A 24,496-nucleotide genomic window follows, 5' to 3' on the forward strand; every position below is an offset into this window, starting at 1 on the left:
CGTAGGTTCATCATGGCCAAGTAACATGACCTCCAGAACAGGATTACCGTACCACTCTGGTGTGGATCTCACTCTGGTTTACCTACAAGGTTCGATAGTAACTTGATCTGAAGTTACATGATCATCATCATTAGCTTCCTCACTAATTGGTGTAGTAGTCACAAGAACAGATTTCTGTGATGAACTACTTTCCAATAAGGGAGCAGGTACAGTTACCTCATCAACTTCTACTTTCCTCCCACTCACTTCTTTCGAGAGAAACTCCTTCTCTAGAAAGGATCCATTCTCAGCAATGAATATCTTGCCTTCGGATCTGTGATAGAAGGTGTACCCAACATTTTTCTTTTGGGTATCCTATGAAGACATACTTCTCTGATTTGGGTTTGAGCTTATCAGGTTGAAACTTTTTCACATAAGCATTGCAACCTCAAATTTTAAGAAACGATAGCTTAGGTTTCTTGCCAAACCATAGTTCATACTGTATCATCTCAACAGATTTAGATGGTGCCATATTTAACGTGAATGCAGCTGTCTCTAATGCATAACCCCAAATTAATAGTGGTAAATCAGTAAAAGACATCATAGATTGCACTATATCAAATAAAGTACGGTTATGACGTTCAGATACACCATTACGCCGTGGTGTTCCAGGTGGCATGAGTAGTGAAAATATTTCACATTGTTTTAACTGAAGGCCAAACTCGTAACTCAAATATTTTACTTCTGCGATCATATCATAGAAAATTTTCATTTTTGTTATGATGATTCTCCACTTTACTCTTAAATTCTTTGAACTTTTCAAATGTTTCAGACTTGTGTTTCATCAAGTAGATATACTCATATCTGCTCAAATCATCTGTAAAGATCAGAAAATAATGATACCTACCATGAGCCTCAATATTCATCGGACCACATACATCAGTATGTATGATTTCCAACAAATCTGTTGCTCGCTCCATTGTTCCGGAGAACGAAGTCTTAGTCATCTTTCCCATGAGGCATGGTTCGCAAGCATCAACTGATTCATAATCAAGTGATTCCAAAAGCCCATCAGCATGGATTTTCTTCATGCGCTTTACACCAATATGACCTAAACGGCAGTGCCATAAATAGTTTGCACTATCATTATTAACTTTGCATCTTTTGGCTTCAATATTATGAAAATGTGTATCACCACGATTGAGATCCAACAAACTATTTTCATTAGGTGTATGACCATAGAAGGTTTTATTCATGTAAACAGAACAACAATTATTCTCTAACTTACATGAATAACCGTATTGCAATAAACATGATCCAATCATATTCATGCTCAACGCAAACACTAAATAACATTTATTTTAGGTTTAACACTAATCCCGAAAGTATAGGGAGTGTGCGATGATGATCGTATCAATCTTGGAACCATTTCCAATACACATCGTCACTTCACCCTTAACTAGTCTCTGTTCATTCCTCAACTCCCGTTTCGAGTTACTATTCTTAGCAACTGAACTAGTATCAAATACTGAGGGGTTTCTATAAACACTAGTAAAGTACACATCAATAACATGTATATCCAATATACCTTTGTTCACCTCGCCATCCTTCTTATCCGCCAAATACTTGGGGCAGTTCCGCTTCTAGTGACCAGTCCCTTTGTAGTAGAAGCACTCAGTCTCAGGCTTAGGTCCAGACTTGGGCTTCTTTACTTAAGCAGCAACTTGCTTGTCGTTCTTCTTGAAGTTCCCTTTCTTCCCTTTGCCCTTTTTGAAACTAGTGGTCTTTGTCAACCATCAACACTTGATGCTTTTCTTGATTTCTACCTTCGTCGATTTCAGCATCACGAAGAGCTTGGGAATCGTCTCCATTATCCCTTGCATATTATAGTTCATCACGAAGTTCTAGCAACTTGGTGATAGTGACTAGAGAACTCTGTCAATCACTATCTTATCTGGAAGATTAACTCCCACTTGATTCAAGTGATTGTAGTACTCAGACATTCTGAGCACATGCTCACTAGCTGAGCAATTCTCCTCCATCTTGTAGGCAAAGTACTGTCAGACGTCTCATACCTCTCGACACGGGCATAAGTATGAAATACCAATTTCAACTCTTAGAACATCTTATATGCTCTGTGGCGTTCAAAACATTTTGAAGTCCCGGTTCTAAGCCGTAAAGCATGGTGCACTAAACTATCAAGTAGTCATCATACCGAGCTTTTGTCAAACGTTCATAACGTCTGCATCTGCTCCTGCAATAGGTCTATCACTTAGCGGTGCATCAAGGACATAATACTTCTATGCAGCAATAAGGTTAATCCTCAGATCACAGATCCAATCTGCGTCATTGCTACTAACATTTTTCAACACAGTTTTCTCTAGGAATATATAAAAATTAAACGGGGAGCAATCGTCGCGAGCTATTGATCTACAACATAGATATGCTAATACTACCAGGACTAAATTCATGATAAATTGAAGTTCAATTAATCATATTACTTAAGAACTCCCACTTAGATAGACATCCCTCTAATCCTCTAAGTGATCACGTGATCCATATCGACTAAACCATGTCCGATCATCACGTGAGATGGAGTAGTTTCAATGGTGAACATCACTATGTTGATCATATCTACTATATGATCCACGCTCGACCTTTCGGTCTCCGTGTTCCGAGGCCATATCTGTTATATGCTAGGCTCATCAAGTTTAACCCGAGTACTCCGCGTGTGTAACTGTTTTGCACCCGTTGTATTTGAACGTAGAGCCTATCACACCCGATCATCACGTGGTGTCTCAGCACGAAGAACTTTCGCAACGGTGCATACTCAGGGAGAACACTTATACTTTGATAATTTAGTGAGGGATCATCTTATAATGCTACCGTCAATCAAAGCAAGATAAGATGCATAAAAGATAAACATCACATGCAATCTATATAAGTGATATCATATGGCCATCATCATCTTGTACTTGTGATCTCCATCTCCGAAGTACCGTCATGATCACCATCGTCACCGGCGCGACACCTTGATCTCCATCGTAGCATCGTTGTCTTCTCGCCAATCTTATGCTTCCGCGACTATCGCTACCGCTTAGTGATAAAGTAAAGCATTACAGTGCGATCGTATTGCATACAATAAAGCGACAACCATACGGCTCCTGCCAGTTGCCGATAACTCGGCTGCAAAACATGATCATCTCATACAATAAAATTTAGCATCATGTCTTGACCATATCACATCACAACATGACAAGTTAGACGTCCTCTACTTTGTTGTTGCAAGTTTTACGTGGCTGCTACGGGCTTAGCAAGAACCGTTCTTACCTACGCATCAAAACCACAATGATAGTTTGTCAAGTTGGTGCTGTTTTAACCTTCGCAAGGACCGGGCGTAGCCACACTTGGTTCAACTAAAGTTGGAGAAACTGACACCCGACAGCCACCTGTGTGCAAAGCACGTCGGTAGAACCAGTCTCGCGTAAGCGTACGCGTAATGTCGGTCCGGGCCGCTTCATCCAACAATACCGCCGAACCAAAGTATGACATGCTGGTAAGCAGTATGACTTATATCGCCCACAACTCACTTGTCTTCTACTCGTGCACAACATCAACGCATAAAACCTAGGCTCGAATGCCACTGTTGAGGAACGTAGTAATTTCAAAAAAATTCCTATGCACACGCAAGATCATGGTGATGCATAGCAACGAGAGGAGAGTGTTTGTCTACGTACCCTCGTAGACCGGCAACGGAAGCATTGACACAACGTAGAGGAAGTAGTCGTACGTCTTCCCGATCCGACCGATCCAAGTGCCGAACGTATGGAACCTCCAAGTTCTGCACACGTTCAACTCGGTGACCTCCCTCGAGCTCCGATCCAACAAAGTGCTGAGGGAGAGTTTCGTCAGCACGACGGCGTGATGACAGTGATGATGTTCTACCGACGCAGGGCTTCGCCTAAGCACCGCTACGATATGACCGAGGTGGAATATGGTGGAAGGGGGCACCGCACACGGCTAAGGAACGATCATAAAGATCAACTTGTGTGTCATGGGGTGCCCCCTTGCCCCTGTATATAAAGGAGGGAGAGGGGGAGGTGCGGCCAGCCCAAGGGCGGCGCCCCCCTTTCCTCTTTCTCCCTTCCCCCTTCCTTTTCCAACAAGGCAAGAGGAGGGAGTCCTACTCCGGGAGTAGGACTCCCCCCTCTTGCCTTGTTGGAAAAGGAAGGGGGAAGGGAGAAAGAGGAAAGGGGGGCGCCCCCCCCCTCCCTTGTCCTATTCGGACTAAGGGGGGAGGGGGCGCGCGGCCTGCCCTGGCCGGCCCTCCTCTTCTCCCTTAGGTCCCATGTAGGCCCAATAACCCTCGGGGGGTTCCGGTAAACCCCCCGGTACTCCGGTAAAATCCTGATTTCACCCGGAATGTTTTCGATATCCAAATATAGGCTTCCAATATATCAATCTTTATGTCGCGACCATTTCGAGACTCCTCATCATGTCCGTGATCACATCCGGGACACCGAACAACCTTCGGTTCATCAAAACACAAAAACCCTAATTACGATCATCACCGAACTTTAAGCGTGCGGACCCTACGAGTTCGAGAACTATGTAGACATGACCGAGACACGTCTCCGGTCAATAACCAATAGCAGAACCTGGATGCTCATATTGGCTCCTACATATTCTATGAAGATCTTTATCGGTCAGACCGCATAACAATATACGTTGTTCCCTTTGTCATCGGTATGTTACTTGCCTGAGATTTGATCGTCGGTATCTCAATACCTAGTTCAATCTCGTTACCGGCAAGTCTCTTTACTCATTCCGTAATACATCATCCCGCAACTAACTTATTAGTTGCAATGCTTGCAAGGATTGAGTGATGTGTATTACCGAGAGGGCCCAGAGATACCTCTCCGATAATCAGAGTGACAAATCCTAATCTCGAAATACGCCAACCCAACAAATACCTTTGGAGACGCCTGTCGAGCACCTTTATAATCACCCAGTTACGTTGTGACGTTTGGTAGCACAGAAAGTGTTCCTCCGGTAAACGGGAGTTGCATAATCTCATAGTCATAGGAACATGTATAAGTCATGAAGAAAACAATAGCAACAAACTAAATGATCAAGTGCTAAGCTAACGAAATGGGTCAAGTCAATCACATCATTCTCCTAATGATGTGATCCCGTTAATCAAATGACAACTCATGTCTATGGTTAGGAAACTTAACCATCTTTGATCAACGAGCTAGTCAAGTAGAGGCATACTAGTGACACTCTGTTTGTCTATGTATTCGCACATATATTATGATTCCGGTTAATACAATTCTAGCATGAATAATAAACATTTATCATGATATAAGGAAATAAATAATAACTTTATTATTGCCTCTAGGGCATATTTCCTTCATTTTTTTCTAAGATGTTCTGTGGAGTTTCAGGTCATTCCGAGAATATTTGTTTTCAGCACATAAAACAACACCATGGCAATTCTGCTGAAAACAGTGTCAGTCCGGGTTAGTTCCATTCAAATCATACAAGTTAGAGTCCAAAACAAGGGCAAAAGTGTTTGGAAAAGTAGATACGACGGAGACGTATCACCTCTCTGGTCAATAATCAATAGCGGGACATGGATGCCCATATTGGCTTCTACATATTCTACGAAGATCTTTATCGGTGAGACCGCATAACAACATACTTTGTTCCCTTTGTCATCGGTATGTTACTTGCCTGAGATTCGATCGGCGGTATCTCAATACCTATTTCAATCTCGTTACCGGTAAGTCTCTTTACTCGTTCGTAATACATCATCCCGCAACTAACTCATTAGTTGTAATGCTTGCAAGGCTTATAGTGATGTGCATTACCGAGTGGGCCCAGAGATACCTCTCCGACAATCAGAGTGACAAATCCTAATCTCGAAATACGCCAACCCAACAAGTACCTTCAGAGACACCTGTAGAGCACCTTTATAATCACCCAGTTATGTTGTGACGTTTGGTGGCACACAAAGTGTTCCTCCAGTAAACGGGAGTTGCATAATCTCATAGTCATAGGAACATGTATAAGTCATGAAGAAAGCAATAGCAACAAACTAAACGATCAAGTGCTAAGCTAATGGAATGGGTCAAGTCAATCACATCATTCTCCTAATGATGTGATCCCGTTAATCAAATGACAACTCATGTCTATGGTTAGGAAACTTAACCATCTTTGATCAACGAGCTAGTCAAGTAGAGGCATACTAGTGACACTCTGTTTGTCTATGTATTCACACATGTATTATGTTTCCGGTTAATACAATTCTAGCATGAATAATAAACATTTATCATGATATAAGGAAATAAATAATAACTTTATTATTGCCTCTAGGGCATATTTCCTTCAATTTTTTCTAAGATGTTCCGTGGAGTTTCAGGTCATTCCGAGAATATTTGTTTTCTGCACATAAAACAACACCATGGCAATTCTGCTGAAAACAGCGTCAGTCCGGGTTAGTTCCATTCAAATCATACAAGTTAGAGTCCAAAACAAGGGCAAAAGTGTTTGGAAAAGTAGATATGACGGAGACGTATCACCTCTCTGGTCAATAACCAATAGCGGGACATGGATGCCCATATTGGCTCCTACATATTTACAAAGATCTTTATCGGTGAGACCGCATAACAACATACGTTGTTCCCTTTGTCATCGGTATGTTACTTGCCCGAGTTTCGATCGGCGGTATCTCAATACCTATTTCAATCTCGTTACCGGCAAGTCTCTTTACTCGTTCTATAATACATCATCCCGCAACTAACTCATTAGTTGTAATGCTTGCAAGGCTTATAGTGATGTGCATTACCGATTGGGCCCAGAGATACCTCTCCGAAAATCAGAGTGACAAATCCTAATCTTGAAATACGCCAACCCAACAAGTACCTTCAGAGACACCTGTAGAGCACCTTTATAATCACCCAGTTATGTTGTGACGTTTGGTGGCACACAAAGTGTTCCTCTGGTAAACGGGAGTTGCATAATCTCATAGTCATAGGAACATGTATAAGTCATGAAGAAAGCAATAGCAACAAACTAAACGATCAAGTGCTAAGCTAACGGAATGGGTCAAGTCAATCACATCATTCTCCTAATGATGTGATCCCGTTAATCAAATGACAACTCGTGTCTATGGTTAGGAAACTTAACCATCTTTGATCAATGAGCTAGTCAAGTAGAGGCAATACTAGTGACACTCTGTTTGTCTATGTATTCACACATGTATTATGTTTCCGGTTAATACAATTCTAGCATGAATAATAAACATTTATCATGAAATAAGGAAATAAATAATAACTTTATTATTGCCTCTAGGGCATATTTCCTTCAATAGCTACCTCATCTAATCAGGAGATGCCTAGTTCATCGAATCAGGAACCGGTTACAATTACTAAACTTGCCATTTCGATGGAACACTTTGAAAATCTTGTGGAGGAGAACAATGAAGTTCCTACTAGGAGCAAGAGACAGAGGACTGCAAAGTCCTTTGGTGATGATTTTCTTGTGTATATCATAGATGACACTTCCAATTCTATTTCAGAGGGCTATGCATCTGAAGATGCTGACTACTGGAAGGAAGCGGTCCGTAGTGAGATGGATTCCATCTTGGCAAATGAAACTTGGGAGATAACTGATCGTCCTTATGGGTGCAAACCTAAAGGGTGCAAATGGGTATTAAAGAAAAAGCTTAGGCCTGATGGTACTATCGAAAAGTACAAGGCACGACTCATGGCTAAGGGTTATACCCAAAAGGAAGGTGAAGACTTCTTTGATACTTACTCACCTGTGGCGCGACTGGCCACTATTCGAGTACTACTTTCACTAGCTGCCTCACATGGTCTTCGCGTTCATCAAATGGATGTTAAGACTGCTTTCCTAAATGGAGAGTTGGAAGAGGAAATTTATATGGAACAACCAGATGGGTTTGTAGTAGATGGTCAGGAAGGAAAATTGTGCAAGTTGTCGAAGTCTTTGTATGGACTTAAGCAAGCACCCAAGCAGTGGCATGAGAAGTTTGAAAGAACTTTAACAGCTGCATGCTTTGTTGTAAACGAAGCTGATAAATGTGTCTATTATCGCCATCGTGGGGGCGAGGGAGTTATCCTTTGCTTGTATGTTGATGACATATTGATTTTCGGAACAAATCTGAAGGTTATTAAGGAGGTCAAGGATTTCCTATCTCGTTGCTTTGAGATGAAGGATTTAGGAGTGGCTGATGTCATTCTGAACATCAAGTTGTTGAGAGACGATGATGGTGGGATTACATTGCTTCAATCTCACTATGTGGAAAAGATCTTGAGTCGCTTTGGCTATAGTGACTGCAAACCCTCTCCAACACCATATGATGCTAGTGTGTTGCTTCAAAAGAATCGAAGAATTGCTAGAGACCAATTGAAATATTCTCAGATTATTGGCTCGCTTATGTATTTAAGTAGTGCTACAAGACCTGACATCTCTTTTGTTGTCAGCAAACTGAGCCGGTTTGTCTCAAAACCAGGAGATGTGCATTGGAAAGCTTTAGAGAGAGTTTTGCGTTATTTGAAAGGCACTGCGAATTATGGAATTCACTACACTGGGCACCCAAAGGTGCTTGAAGGGTATAGTGACTCAAACCTGATCTCAGATGCTGATGAGATAAAGGCCACGAGCGGATATGTATTCACTCATGGAGGTGGCGCTGTTTCTTGGAAGTCTTGCAAGCAGACCATCTTAACGAGGCCAACAATGGAAGCAGAACTCACAACACTAGATACAGCTATGGTCGAAGCAGATTGGCTTCGCCATCTCTTGAATGATTTGCCGATTGATGAGAAACCTGTACCGGGTATCCTTATGAACTGCGATAATCAAACTGTGATCACGAAAGTGAGCATCTCAAAGGATAACATGAAGTCATCAAGACACGTTTAGAGAAGGTTAAAGTCTGTCAGGAAAATGAGAAACTTCGGAGTTATTGCATTTGATTATATCCGAACATCTAAAAATCTGGCAGATCCTTTTACTAAGGGTCTATCATGTAATGTGATAGATAATGCATCGTGTGAGATGGGTATGAGACCCACAATATGAGTTGTTCACAGTGGTAACCTATTCTTTGTGATCGGAGATCCCGTGAATTAGATGTGGAAGACAAGTTGTTGGTCAACTGAGAGGAGAGTATCCTTACTATTAACAATACCACTCCATGAAGATGCAATACTCTCCTAATCTGCATGGCAGGTGATGTATATCTTAATGTATTCTAAGTGGCTCTTTTAAGCAGAGATGTTGTCCTGCAGAACATCTTTTGGAGAACACACCTATATGAGTCTGATTGTTAAACGTCGCAATCTATGAGAGTAGGGTTCTCTCTAGTAAACTCATGAAAGGCCCTGGAGTATGATGCATAAGCTCCACCCGCGGGGAAGACCCATGGTAGCCCAGTATCGGTCAAGGCTTTGTGTGAAGCTAGATTCGTAGAAAACTTGTAGTTCAAGGTCCAGTCTATTGTTCAAGTTGCTTACTAGTGTAGCATAAAGTTCTAGGCGGAATTTCAACTTAACATTCTCCACTGCAATACCGAAATATAAAACAGTGTTTTGGAATCAAAGGCAATTCTTGTGTGCCTCTGGGATCTGGTGAGGGATTGCTGGAATTTAGTCTATTTTGGGACAACCCAATAACTATTTCAGAAATTCCTAATAAATCCTATAGGCCCACTTAGCCATTTCGTGCAAGGCAAGGGATACTACTAAAATTTAGTCCCACATTGCTAGTTTAGTGGGAGTTGGACCTCCTTACAAGGGAGGTTCTTTCCCTACTTTTATGAGTATGAGAATAAGAGGGACATCCACGCGTGCTCCTCCTCCGCCGCCCGCCTCGCCTCGCCACCACGAGCCGAGCCGAGCCGATGTCTAAATTTTTGCCACGCACGACGGGTATACGAAAAGTCACACGCAGGCTGAAAATATTTTTGCAAGGTGGAGTTTGAATGCGAATGGTGCAGCCCTTCGGTTGCTGGTTGTTCGCTTCATCCCCGTCTCTTCGTTTCACCTTCCGTCGCCGCCCTCTCGCCTCTCTCTCCTGTGCCTATAAAAGGGAGGTCGCTCCTCTCCAGATATGCACACCAGAAGATCCTCTTCCTCTCGCCACAAAGTTTCTGAGCATTGCTGCTACGATCTTCCCCATCCCGGCTTGCGGCGTGCACCGCAGGTCGGGACAGTAGGCCTCTGAAACTCCACCTCTTTGAGTCCTGCACGGGAGAAGGGTGATAAGGTTTTTGGCGAGCGCTCAGCGCGACTACTGACTTCTTCGTCATGGACGCCCCGAACTCCGACGACGACAACCTCGTCGAGGACATGGATGGCGAGGACACCGACCCCAAGACCGGTGCTCCTGCTCCCGTTCCGTACGTTCTCATACTCTTTATGTTAGAGGTTCTACCACAACTTCTTGCTCTAGTGTCTATTCTAGATGTGTTCCGTTTTAGTTTATATATGCTGATGATATTTACCTTCTCCCTATCAGTTTGCATGACTTACTTTATCTCTGTTATATTAGTCATGCGTTATCTAGTATTCCCTCCGGTTCTTTTACTCTGCATATAAGAATTGTTTGAAGTCAAACTTTACAAAGTTTGACCATATTTATATGAAAAAATATCAACATCTACCATGATGAAGTTATACAACATGAAATTTTAAGTCATGACGCATCTACTAATATTGATTTCACATTGTGAATGTTGGTATTTTTTTCTATAAAGTTAGTCCAACTTTACGAGCCTTGACTTCAGACAAATCTAATATGCGAACTAAAAAGGACCGGAGGGAGTATTTTTGTTAATAAAATTATTCAGTAAATTGCTCATATTTCCAACATTTCATACAGCTAGCACATCATCATTATTAAAAAAGATATAGCTAGGAGATAGGGAACCATTTCCCTCTGGCAAACGGGCTAGAATTTCGGCCGGTCGGCTCGCTCGCGCACATGTTTCTGTTAGCACCCACACAAACTGCCCCGATTGTTCTATCATATCTTTTCTTCATCTACGCTGGCCATCTGCAGTGTGCACGGGGCCGCGCGTCCCAGTCTCCCACCCTCCTCCTTCCCCCGTGCTACAACCACGCCGCCTAGTACTGAAACCGAGGCCACCAAAGCTACCATGGCTGGTCGTGCGACGCGCTGTGATGATTTTGCTGGAACGCCCAGAGCTGAAGCTGGAACCATCACTTTTGTTTGTTGCAACCGACTGAGGCCGGAGCTGGAACCAGCAGCTGGTTTTGCTACAACTGGCCAGAACTCGAGCCGGAACCTGCAAGTTTTTTTGGTGCAATCGATTTTGGTGATTTTGCGGCAATGATGGGCGGAGTCCTGATTTTGTTGCAACCAGCAACCCGCAAAGCTTCCACCGGCGAGTTGTTTTGTTACGACAGCGACGAGTGAAAGTGGCGACTAGGAGACGACGGCGCCAACGAGTGCATGCAGCCGGCAGCGAGCGTCGTTGGCAAGGGCAGCGGGGTGGCGCAGCTGCTGCTGCAACCATGGGGTGGGGAGCCGCAACAGTTGCCAGCCGGTGTGCTACGAGTAGTGTTGTTGGAGTGGCGACCCCGTCCATGGCAATTGATGCGGCGATGGCGAGGGATGAAAAAAAAGCAAGGTTTTCTTTTTCTTTTCTTTTTTTCATTTCTGAGGCGCAAGCCCGTGAATGAATTTGTTCTGGATATGGAGAAAGGGGATGGTGGTGTTTGCTCGTCGGGAACCCGTGTTGTACATGTCAAACATGAGAGCGTGTGAGTGCAGCTATGCAGAAGAACCACCTGAACAAACAAACAAACAAACCATTAGAAAAGAGACAATGTATCTCCTATAAAGCACCGATTCCTTGAAAGTTGGCGTGTCCGCGTACCGCACGTCGCTGATACGGCGATACGCACGATACAGCCGCGATACTCATATCCCAGGCGTATCAGGATTTCCGATCAAAAAGAAAAGGAAAAAAATGACGATACGCTGGGGACACGCTCGGGATACGGGCAGGACACGGCCGCGCAGCCTCGAGCTCATTAAAGGCCCACGTATAAGTCTAACCTAAGTGCTCTCTCGCTCTCTGTTCGACTTCACGATTGGATCCAGGGCGACGAGCACGCCGCCGATGCCGTCGCCAGGACTGACTCGTCGCCGCCGCACTGTCAACTCGCCAAGTGACCTCTTCTCCGCCGCTATGGCAAGAATGAGGTAATTGATTCTTGTTGTGTTTGTGTTTGACGTATGTGCTTGGCTGCTTGCTGGCATGTGTGTGTGCGCGCGCGCTTGCCGTATGTGCTTGGTGCTTGCTGATGTTCCTGCTACTGTCTACTGGTACAGAGGGAAATACTCAAATCACCATGTAATCTGCGGGAGATGGCATGACAGCAAGCTAATGGACGAGGATCGAGGACATCGATGACCATTCACGACATGAAAAGATGCATGAGGCAACCAATGGGCATCATTTTGTTCTCATCTCACGCATTATATTAGTATGTTCTATCTTTATTACATGCCATTTTATTAATTATGTATATATACTCGCCGTATCGCATATTGCTGTTTCTAGAAATTGTTGTATCCCGTATCACCGTATAGGTGCAACGTAGTGTATCTCTATGGACAAATGATTCCATCCTAACATGTGTGCGCTGGCTGCTTATTTATTCGTAGTGCAAGGTGAAGGGAGTCAGATGCAGGCCTCTGGATAAAAAGAACCTGGCAGGGTCCAATGATGTTATGTGCAAATTGCAAAACAACTGCAGTGCAAATGGGCAATACCTTAGTCTTTTAATTACTTGTCTTGTCAAGACAAGTAATTTGAGACGGAGGTAATATATTTTTTTCTGTTGGACAGCAAGAGAGTAGAGTGGAGAAGGATCAGATGTTTGTTGAATGCACTAATTTTCTCTCATAGCAATATCTGACCGACCGTCCTCTTGTAATGCAATGACTTCTAACAGTGATGCCCAACATGAGAAATGGTCAACGTGAGTCATCATAGACCAGTCCTTGTCTCGGTGACCAACTCCAAGGCGGCCAATTCAATTGGCACCCAAATACAAGAGCCCTGATTCCATCAAGAAACGCTATTCTAAGATTTTGTCTTAAATGATTTGTACGGAGGAGCACGAGACTGTCAGCATAGAGTAAACAAGAATCAGAATTACAAATATAACAAGATGCGACTTGAATCGGTGAAATCTCGATGTGCGATAGGGGGGTGATGAAGGATTTAATCCGGCAATTGAAAAGAAAAGACAGCAGACTAGTTCCATGTCCTGAACCTGAATGTGCGCTACAACCTGAACCTGCTCTGAGATCGAGTCATCAATAGTCAATAACCGGCGACATGCGTCAGGACGCCGTCGGGCTCGGCGCATCCGGGGCCGGCGGTGGCGGCACCAGCGCGACCGGCGGCGGCTGTGACGCGGATGCCGGCGGCGGCACCAACGCAGCCGGAGGCGGCTGTGACGCAGATTCCGGCGCCGGTGGCGGCGGCACCAGCGCAGCCGGAGGCGGCTGTGACGCGAATTCCGGCGCCAGTGGCGCGATTGCTGGTGGTGGCGGCACCAGCACGTCCGGAGGCGGCGGGGACGCAAATGTGGCCGGCGAGGGCGACGCAATTGGTGCTGGCGGCGGCTGCAGAGGGGGTTGAGGCGGCGGGAAGGGGGTTTCCGGGGCAGGAAAGGTGGGATTCGGCGGCGGCGGCGGGGCGGTGACCGCGGTGGAAGGCATGGATGGCTGTTGGCTGACGGTCCCGGGCGGGACTGGCTGACACCCGCCGGCGGCGGTGGTGCAGGCGGCGCCGGAGTTGCGATGGGACTTGGCGCGGTGGATGACGGCGCCGACGGCAACGATGAGACCGACGACGGCGAGCCCGGCCACGACGGCGAAGAAGATCTTGGTCGCCTTCCCCACGTAGCACCACCGCATGGCTGCTTCTCCCCCCCCTCTCCGGGTGGCTGGCACTGTAATCTGTAGTGGAATGTGTGCTGGCACTACTAAACAGCAGCAGCTGAGGTCCTCTGCTCTATGTATTGGAGAGCTCGTTTAGCTCAGACAACGGACACCGCCCGATCGAACAAGAGAACGGTCCAGATTTTACCCAGCGGTGAAACAGTGGAGCAGATCGGTTGGAGATGGTGCCTTGGCTATATGGCCTATGGTTGACACCTCCAGGGTGGGTGCACCTCTCAAGGAACCACCCCCATCCATGATCCGTCGTCCATCCGTCCGTCTCCTTTGGAACAAGCACGGCAGTAAATGAGGTGAAAACTTGGGTTCACGGCAGTGCCATTCTCTCGCTAAGCATTCCACTTTCTCCTACTGCCATGAGCACTCACCTACTAGCATTTTCCTTTTTCAGGGGATGGAGTACATGTAGATTTATTTATTTTTTAGAAAACGAACCCGTGGAGAAAATGGGTGGACAGTACTTCTTTTTAGGAAAAAAAATAAGAGTATTGAAAGGAAAGAATGGGTGCCTTGTGGAGTAAGAGCAGCTCTAGGCGGTCCCTAAAAAATCATGGTATCAGCCGAGTAAAGCTTACTGAAGTATTTTTATTCAACTATTTTTTGACCGGATCTAACTGATCTTCTATATTGTTTAGTGGAGCAATACTTACAATTAGCTTATGCATTCCATCAAACACTTGCTATGTGCGAGCGACGATGGTGACCATGTCGTCGCCGTTGTGGCCTCTTTCACTCCTCCTACTCCAACTCCTACATGGACACCGCAACGACACGGCCGCCCCCGCCTTACCAAATTCGATCAAGCCAAACCCGTGATGTCGCCCTCGAGGCCGAGAATGCGCTCGACGACTTTCTCCATTGGGGTGGCCTGGCCTCGCCGCTCCCCGAAGCGGGTGCGCGCTGCTCCGGATGGCGCTGGAGCTTGCACGGGCCTGCAAGTACGTTGGGGCCACGGGCATATCGCGCAGCACATCGAGCACGCGTCCTTCCCACCTGGATCGCCTCCTCCGCCACCACCTTGGTACGCACACGTCACCCAGGAGTCCATGTCGGAGTCGAAGATGTTGTCGCCGCCGTCGACAAGGGAGCTTCACGTGAGTCGCCGGCCGGCTACAAGGAGGCATTTGCCTGAAGAGAACTTTTACTTGGCCATTTCTAGGACGAGTAAATTTAGGAGTCAGATAGACACCCGACCCCCGAGCCGCTCCCGTGAGCGTCCTCGGGGGAAACCCTAGCCGCCGCCCCTCGTCCTCCCTCGTCGATCTCTCCCCCCGCCGCCACCGCACAACGCCGCCGGGCAAAGACCAGCCAGCGTTGGTGGCGGCGGGGATCTTGCCCCTCTCCTCGCGGTTGGCGTCCGGCGCGGGACGGCGCGGCGCGAGACGGCGCTGGGCTGGCGGGGCCCAACGGCGCGGCGGAGGGCGAGTTGGGTGGCGGCGCCCCTGCCTGGCGGTGGTGCAGTTGCGGCTTGAGGCCTCTCCAACGCGCGGCGGCTGCGGCTTCTCTGGCGGAGGCGCGAGTTATCCCGGCGGCAGCTTGGCGGCGTGGCGCGGCGGAGCTCCGGCGATGACTCGGCGGCGGGCTAGAGGGCTAGGCACCGTCCAGTGGTGCTGCCTCCACGGCGGTTGCGGCTTGGGGCCCTAGACCCCGATCCGATCTGGATCTAGTGGTGCCGGGGTCTGGGCCATGGCGGCTGGCGAGGCATGGGATTCGTCGGGGCTTGTCGCCCTCTAGGCACCATGGGGGTGCCGGCGGCGACGCGTGCCCGGCGTGGTGACACTGGTGGACGTGGTGGCCATCTTCTTCCCGAGATGGCCGGCCAGAGGCTTGGTGATCGGATCTCGAGATCCATCATCTTGTCCCGGATGCGAGTAGGGGAGACATGGTTGCCGGTGAAAACCGAGCCGACGGCAGGCGATGGCGGCATTCTCGCCATTACCTTGATGAAGGCATCGTCGTGTAACTATTGTCGACCCACTCGTGCTGCTCCGGGGAAAACCCTAGGATCTGGTGTTCCAGATCGAACGATGGCGGCACTGCGGTGTCATTTCTCTCTTGGGAGCATCGTTTGCGGAGCAGCGCTGGATGTCAGAGGCAGGAGGTGGAGCGGCTTCATCTTGCATGGAGCTTCGGTGGTGATGTCAAGTCATGCCTGACTGACAGGTGCTACGCTTTGTCATGCCTGGTCGGCAGGTGCTACGCACGACAGATCTTCCAAGGACTTCAAGTTGTGTCGGCTGGTGATACCTGGCAGCATGGCGCTGAGGTGTATCAGTGGCGACCGCGACGTGCTTAGCTGTTTGCGCGCAGAGAGGAGGTGTTATTTGGCGCCGTGGTGGCGTCGACGATAGCTAGACCGAGCAAGGTTGATGCAGCAGTACAGTTCTGAAGATGGAGCGGTGGCAGTTGGCGGCGGCATCTGAGTGCACGCCGGACCGATGAGACCCATGCCCGGCAGGCGTCCTGGATGGGTTCTCAGGTCTTAGATGGGTTTGGCTGCGATGTCTGTTTGGTATTAGGTCCAGGCTATCTGTGCCCCTTCATCAGCTGGATAGAGGTGCTGAGAAGGCGGCTTTAGTCTTACTGTTGTATTACTTTGTAAGGTCTTGTGAAAATAATTAATAAAGTGGCCGTATACATCGCCCAGATGCAGAGGCCGGGGGTCATCCTCCTTTTCTAAATAAAAAAGATAGACAGAGGGGTAAAACTTCTACTCTTCTAACCGGTTTAGAAGATTAATTAGATGCCGGTTAGAGAAGTAAAACCAAAATTTTACTCCTCTAGACTCTTAAGGGATCGGTTAGAGTTGCACTAAGCAGAGTTAATTGCACAGAAGTACCACAATTCGGGCATCACATGCAGATTGGTACCATGATTGTTAATTTTTGCGTGTCAGTATCAACATTGGTGTAAGTTTTTGCAAATGAGGCTAAAACGCGTATTTATACGTATTGACGCCCGATCCGACAGCTCGGTCCCACCCGTCAGGTGCCATGCTGGCCAATCGGCGCGTGCCCGCACGTGCCCGCGTGCTGACTAGGACGAGCCGGTGCGCTGCTGCTCTCCAACCTGGTCCGGTCGCACCAGCTCCAGCTCGGCCGCACCATTCCCCTCCCCTCCTCCTCCTCGCTCGAACCCTAGTCCATGGCGTCGGTGATTCCGCTAGGCGGCAGCGAGGGCGTCCACGGCGGCGGTGAGATGCCGTTCTGGCCTCCTAGCGGAACGGCTGGCGTCGACTGGGATGGCGGCGACGACTCCAGCTCCGCGTACTCGACCGACGACGAGGAGTCGATGTTACTCACCATGGAGCAGCGGTTGCAGTTGGCGCATCAGTGGGTGGCGAACCCTAGCAGCAGCCATGAGTTGACGCATGGACTTGGCGGCGTGCTGTAAGTACCCTTGTCCTCTTCCTCCTCTGATTTATCCAATTGGGCATTTTTAGGGTTTGTTCATCTTCTGCTTTATCCAGTTGGGGATTAGGTTTTATCCAATTGAAGTGACTAGTATAGGACAATTAAACTAACCTAGTAACATAGTGTATTGCACTCTCAAATTAGTTCAATGACAGTAAAAATTTGGGATTATTGTGGCTCTCCAAATTGTTCTGTACTGTCTGGTACTGTTACTTTAAATTGTTTTGTACTGTACTGTTGCTCTCCAAATTTTGCTATTGTGCTCAATTAGTAAATAATAGACTTACAGGTTACTTTAAATTGCACTGTACTGTACTGTTGCTCTGCAAATTAAGAGTAATTATAATGAATACATGAAATTTAATTTGTTCTGTAGTTTGGATGAAGACATTTGGGAAGTAAGGATCCATTTTGATGCAAGAGAGCCATTGGAGATGAAGCTGTGTGGTTCAGATATTACTTATCTGAATTTGGTTGCAGTGATGGAAACCCAAGGATTTAATGCATATGATTGTTTGTTTCACATTGAAAATCCATCTTTAGGAGAGAAAGGGTTGGATTTGGTAGACAGTCATGCAGAATTATAGATGATAAAGAGGAAGATCCAGGACAAATTGGTGCTTAATTTGCTAGTCAGGGCTTGTCCACCCCTGATACTGATTTTGAGAGGCAGCATTTTGAAAAGCCAGACTTGTCCACTGTGGTGTACCAAGAGCCTCTTGTTTATGATTTGAGTGAGCCTCCTATCTTAGCTGTTGATAAGGAAGGAGTAGTCTTTGACAGTCAATGTAGCACACATCACCCTGCTGGTCCTGTTGGTGTTTGCACACAAGAAAGCAAAAATGCAACAGACAAGTTGAAAGCAGTTTTGGAAGAAGAAGAAGAGGGATATCAAGGATTTGAGGCTTATGAGGACAGTGATGCCTCTGATGAGGATGGTCAAATTGGAAGTGACCCTAATTACATGGTTGGTGATGAAGATGTAGAGGTGGAAGAGGGAAAGAGACAGAGAGAGAGCTAGAAGCACAAGAGGAAGAATCAGATGATGATCAATCAGAAGAGGAAGAAATGCTTCATTATGAGGGTGACACTGAAGTTGAGGACCCATTTGAGGTAGAACAAGATAGGACTTTTGAACAAGAAGAAGAAACTATAGTTGAACCTGTAAAGAAGAAGCAGAAGCTGCTAGTTAGAAGAGGCCCAACCACTAGGTCACATTGTAGTGAGCTACCAGAGGTTGAACCTGATTTCAGACCATCATCAGATGAAGAAGAGAAGGGGTTGTTGAGGGAGAGTGATGATGATGGTTTTGAGCCACTCTCTTTTGTCCTACCAAATAAAAGGAAGAGTAGGGCAAAGAAAAGGCCTGCTAGGAAGTGGTATAATGAGAAATTGGAGCAACCACATGAGCAACTGTGTATGAAGTTGTGTTTTAGGGATCAGCATCAATTCAGAGATGCTTTGTTGAATTTGCACATCACCCAGGCCAGGAATTTCAGGTATCACAGGAATTCAGATCAGAGGATAATTGTTGAGTGTACAGATAAACAATGCCACTTCTTAATGGTGGCAGCAGTTATAAAAGGGGAGAAAACCTTTGTAATTAAGAAGATGAGACTAGAACACACTTGCCCTAGTACCACAGAGACCACCAGGGTTAGTGCTAAGTGGCTAGCACAGAAATATGAGCATCTCTTTAGATCTGATATAACTACTGGTATTCAGACTATAATTGATGCATGCAATGAAAAATATGGTGTAGATGTGCCCAAGTGCATGGCATATAGGGCAAAGAACATAGCTATTGAAGCTGTGTTAGGAGATCACAAGAAGCAATATCCTAGGCTTAAAGACTATGCTCAGACTGTCATGGACACAAACCCTGGGAGCAGAGTAATAGTCACTACTGTTACTCCAACACCAACTGCAAGAATACCCCACCCAGGCCCAAGATTCCATGCCATGTTCTTTTGCATGAATGGAGCAAGGGAGGGGTTTCTCAATGGGTGTAGGCCATTCATTGGTTAGTTCCTAAACCTTGTGCACCATTTACATATTGTAGAGTACTACATTTTGTTTCTCACTTGAATGTATTTAATGTTTGGAAATGTTGATTATGCAGGTGTTGATGGGTGCTTCATTAAGCTCACTACAGGTGCTCAACTCCTTGCTGCCACTGGTAGAGATGGCAACAACAACATATATCCACTGGCATTTGGCATAGTTGGACAAGAGGACAAAGCTAGTTGGTGTTGGTTTCTACACCAACTGAAAATTTGCCTAGGGGGAGAAGTGGGCAAGTTTGGACCTTATACTATAATCTCAGATAGACAAAAGGTATGTGTTTTGCAGAAGTGTTTACATTAGCTTAGAGTTTCATTATGTTTTGCACAAGTGTTTATAGTAGATTAGAATGCATATTTAATTCATTGGTGCATATTTCTTTAGGATGTAGCTTAGACTTGTTATATTGTTTGTGTCAGGGGTTACTGTATGCAGTGAATGTTGTGTTTCCAAATTGCAACCAAAGGTTCTACCTTAGACATATATATATATGCAAATTTCCAAAATGCTGGGTTTAGGGGTGAAGATCTTAAGAAGTGCATGGATAATGCTAGCTATGCCTACAATGAACACAAATTTAATATTGCAATGAATGATCTTAGAGCTGAAAGTGAGGAAGCTTGGGAGTGGCTTACTGCAATACCAAAAAAGACATGGGCAAGGCATGCATTTGACACAAACTGCAAGACTGACTTGGTAGTGAACAACTTGTCTGAGGTGTTCAACAAGTACATTCTAGATGTTAGGAGAAAACCTATAAGGACAATGTGTGATGGGATAAAAGATAAGCAGATGGTGAGGTGGCACATGAAGAGAGAGAGTGTTAAGGAAGCAAGATGGGAGATAACACCTCATTACAGTGAGAAGCTAGAGGCTGAGAAGGAGAGGGCCAGATACTGCAAGCCAATACAGGTAGGGGTCAACTTATGGCAAGTTACAAGTGGGCAGCAAACACATGTTGTCAACCTGGAACTTCAGACATGTGGATGCAGGAAGTGGGACCTTAGTGGCATACCTTGCAACCATGCCATCTCTGCAATAAACAAGGCTAAAAGGAAACCAGAGGATTATGTCAGCAAATTCTTCAAGAAAGATTTTTATGCTGCAGCTTATGAACCAATGATCTTTCCTGTGCCTGGTGAGCATGATTGGACAAGGACCCCTGGTCCAGACATAGAACCACCTGCATTCAAAATCAAGAGAGGAAGAAGGAAAGAAAAGAGGACCAAGGGCAAATTTGAAGTACCAAAGCCAAAAGAAACTTTAAGAATGGGGACCATAACATGTGGCAATTGTGGTCTCCAAGGGCATAGGTACACAAACTGTCTTAAACAGTTGAAGCCTGAGCTAGCTTTGAGGAAGAATAAGCATGTGGTAATAATTTTTCACCTTGAAATATACTAATGTTTTCTTTCTTGTACATTTCTTTCTAGCATTATTAATTGTTTCCTTTTCTTTGCAAGGCTACTCCAAGTACCTCACAGCCAAGAGCTGCTGGTCCTTCTACTCCACCAACAGCAAGACAACCAAGACCTGCTGCTTCTGCTCCTACACCACCATCATCTGGAAGAAGAGGAGCTGGCAGAGAAGCTGGTGCTATTTCTACTACAACACCACCATCTGGAAGAGGAAGGGGAGCTGGCAGAGGAGCTGGTGCTACTTCTACTACACCACCACCATCTGGAAGAGGAGCTGGCAGAGGCAGAGGAAGAGCTGGAAGAGGTGCTCCCAGGCAATATGCTGACATTCCTACTGATGGCACACACACTGGATGGATGTCCTACTTCAATGCTAGCATGGGAGGAGGACGAGCCATGTAATGTGAAATACTGTGGTGTTATTTTGGTTGAACTTGATGCTTGAGGTGGAGTACTGGTGGAGTACTCTAGTAATGTTGAACTTGATGCTTGTAATGTTGAACTTGAGGTGGAGTACTGGATATGTATAACTTGCTACTGGATATGTGGTTGAACTTTAGGTGATTATCTGAATGTTGAACTTTACGTGGTTATCTGAATGTTCACCTTTAGGTGGTTTTCTGAATGTTGAACTTTAGGTGGTTTTCTGAACTACCAGTATTTGCAAAGCAGTACCACAATTGCAGTTACTTGTGACAAATTAGTACCAATACTGCTGCTATCTGTTGCATGTCAGTACCAATATTGGGGCATCACATAACATGCAGTACCACATTTGGGGATTCTGACATGTGGGACAGATACCTCTTCTACTATTAAATTGACAGCACCAGATCTCAGAGTGGGGAACGAAACTAGGGTTCATCCACGGAGCCACCTAAGCCTAACCATTAGGGTTTACGGTGACTCGGGGTCGACGGAGCCACCTAAGCCTAACCATTAGGGTTTACGGTGACTCGGGGTCGACGGAGCCACCTAAGCCTAACCATTAGGGTTTACGGTGACTCGGGGTCGACGGAGCCACCTAAGCCTAACCATTAGGGTTTATGGTGACTTGGGGTCGAGGAAGCCACCTAAGCCTAACCATTAGGGTTTACGGTGACTCGGGGTCGAGGAAGCCACCTAAGCCTAACCATTAGGGTTTACGATGACTCGGGGTCGAGGAAGCCACCTAAGCCTAACCATTAGGGTTTATGATGACTCGGGGTCGACGAAGCCACCTAAGCCTAACCATTAGGGTTTACGGTGACTCGGGGTCGAGGAAGCCACCTAAGCCTAACCATTAGGGTTTATGATGACTCGGGGTCGACGAAGCCACCTAAGCCTAACCATTAGGGTTTATGGTGACTCGGGGTCGACGGAGCCACCTAAACCTAACCATTAGGGTTTACGGTGACTCGGGGTCGACAGAGCCACCTAAACATAGGCTTCCAATGCATGATATAACATAACCATCTAATAATCCAGTGCTAACATAACCATCAAATAGTCTTCCAATGCTAACATAATCATCAAAACCTAGTGCATGAGAAATCATAATCTGAAGTCTAGCAAACATAACACAGAATATCTGATCCAGCAAACATAACACACATAACACACAATACTTACTACAGTTCAACATATTATAAAGTACACAACCATTGTTCACAATACATAGTGGAGTTTTGATGCATAGTTCATCCTTTTCTCACAAAAGGATGAAAAGCATATCTACTACATACATACACAGCCATAGTTCATCTTAGAGAAGTTCACATTTAGTAGAGCCATACACTACACAACCATCATGCCCAAAAGGTCAGCATTGCCTACTACTCTCATATTCATTTTCTTCACTTCTCTAAGATGGCCTGGATCCCCTTGATCTTCTCCTTCAGCTTCTCCTCAGACTTTGTGAGCTCTGCATTCTTCAACTCCAAGTTCATCTTAGCTTCAGTAAGCAATTGCTTATCAGTAATATGCTTCAACTTCAGGTTCTGGATGACTGTAGCTTGAGCTCTTGTCAGGTTCAGTAGCACATCATAATTCTGCTTAAACTTCTCAAACTCTGCATCTTTCTTTGCCATCTGTGCATTCATATCAGCCACCAGCTCACTTCTGCATTCATGTTGATATGTAATGGCAGACTGCAGATGTCTGAAATCCACCACCCTATCCTCCTGGAAGCTCATAAGCTGATGCACATCTTGGACTAGCTTGTCATAGTTGGCCTCCAGGTTGTTCTTCTCTTCTGTCAGATGGTGGATAGTGAAAGAACTTTCAAGATTGTCATTCACCCTAGCACTTTTGGCATCTTCAACCATTGCCCATAGCTTCAACAATGCATTCTGCATTGTTGGGGGCCACTGGTGATCAACCCATTCATCAAAGCCACAATTGCTACCTTCCTGCAAAAACAACAACAACAACAACAACAAAACAGTTCATACATCAAGTAATTACACAAAATCACTGCAATTGCCAAAAAGAATGTCTAAATTTAGCATCAGACCACTACATTTAACAAGAGGAGCAGCCACTTGAGTAGCTGACTGACTAGTTTAGTTACTGTACTGTTCATATCAAGGAGTGTTCAAATATTTGTAAGCTACTCTACTACCACTATTAACATAAATTACTATGTTAGCACCAGACCACTACATTTAACAAGAGGAGAAGCCACTTGAGTAGCTGACTGACTAGTTTAGTTACTGTACTGTTCATATCAAGGAGTGTTCAAACATTTGTAAGCTACTCTACTACCACTATTAACATAAATTACTATGCCATTGTACTCCAGCAAAATATACTCATGCTTGACCTAAATAAGCTACTCTAACCACTATGAACCAAAATGTTGACAGCAAGCAAAGTACTCCAGCAAACAGAGTTCAATATGGCACTGACCAAGTAAGAAAAAAATCAGTATGCCTACAATCCTACAATCCATACCGGCTGTGCACATGCTAAAAACCTCCTGCCTGTGTCTGTTCCTTCAAAGGCAACAAGCCTCTCAGATGCCATGCCGTGCTTCTCACATGGAGACATCACATCCAGCTCAAGCCCCTTGTAATCTGGATCTTCAATGCTGAAAGGGACCTGCAGAAGCTCGCACAAAGACAATGGCCAAATCAAAACCTAGCGATATTAACCAAATCAAGAAATCCCAAATCTGAAACCCTAACCCTAACCCTGTACTGACCTCGTTGAGACAGTCTGTGGAGGAAGACTGCATGTACGGGAGGCTAGAATGGTCGTCGCTGCTTTCGTCCTCCAAAACCATGGCGTCGGCGGGGCGGTGCGGCGGCCGGCAGTCGGGACGCAGGCGGCGGCGACGGAGGAAACGAGCGAGGAGGAGGGGAGGGGAATGGTGCGGCCGGGCTGGAGCTGGTGCGATCGGACCAGGTTGGAGAGCAGCAGCGCACCGGCTCGTCCTAGTCAGCACACGCGCACGCGCGGGCACGCGCCGATTGGCCAGCGTGGCACCTGACGGGTGGGCCCGAGCTGTCGGATCGGGCGTCAATACGTATAAATACGCGTTTTAGCCTAATTTGCAAAAACTTACACCAATGTTGGTACTGACACGCAAAAATTAACAATCATGATACC

The 24,496-nt window shown here is 46.0% G+C and overlaps 1 protein-coding gene and 1 long non-coding RNA gene across 2 annotated transcripts; one reads left to right on the top strand and one right to left on the bottom strand.

The window, feature by feature from the left end:
• Positions 1-12,073: 12,073 nt before the first annotated feature.
• Positions 12,074-13,073, top strand: LOC123185571 (uncharacterized). The gene is made up of 3 exons (XR_006493438.1): positions 12,074-12,240; positions 12,370-12,524; positions 12,706-13,073. It is a non-coding gene; the product is annotated as an uncharacterized lncRNA (long non-coding RNA).
• Positions 13,074-13,111: 38 nt separating this feature from the next.
• LOC123185570 (vegetative cell wall protein gp1-like) lies at positions 13,112-14,109 on the bottom strand. The gene has a single exon (XM_044597432.1). It carries the CDS (start codon positions 13,966-13,968, stop codon positions 13,390-13,392), a length of 579 nt encoding a protein of 192 aa, XP_044453367.1. The 5' UTR covers positions 13,969-14,109; the 3' UTR covers positions 13,112-13,389.
• Between the last annotated feature and the right edge of the window lie 10,387 nt (positions 14,110-24,496).

This window comes from Triticum aestivum, chromosome 2A, assembly GCF_018294505.1.
Source record: "Triticum aestivum cultivar Chinese Spring chromosome 2A, IWGSC CS RefSeq v2.1, whole genome shotgun sequence".
NCBI lineage: Eukaryota > Viridiplantae > Streptophyta > Magnoliopsida > Poales > Poaceae > Triticum > Triticum aestivum.

Excerpts from the sequence above, each read along its gene's own strand:
- LOC123185570 (XM_044597432.1), bottom strand. The coding sequence starts at position 13,968 with ATGCGGTGGTGCTACGTGGGGAAGGCGACCAAGATCTTCTTCGCCGTC.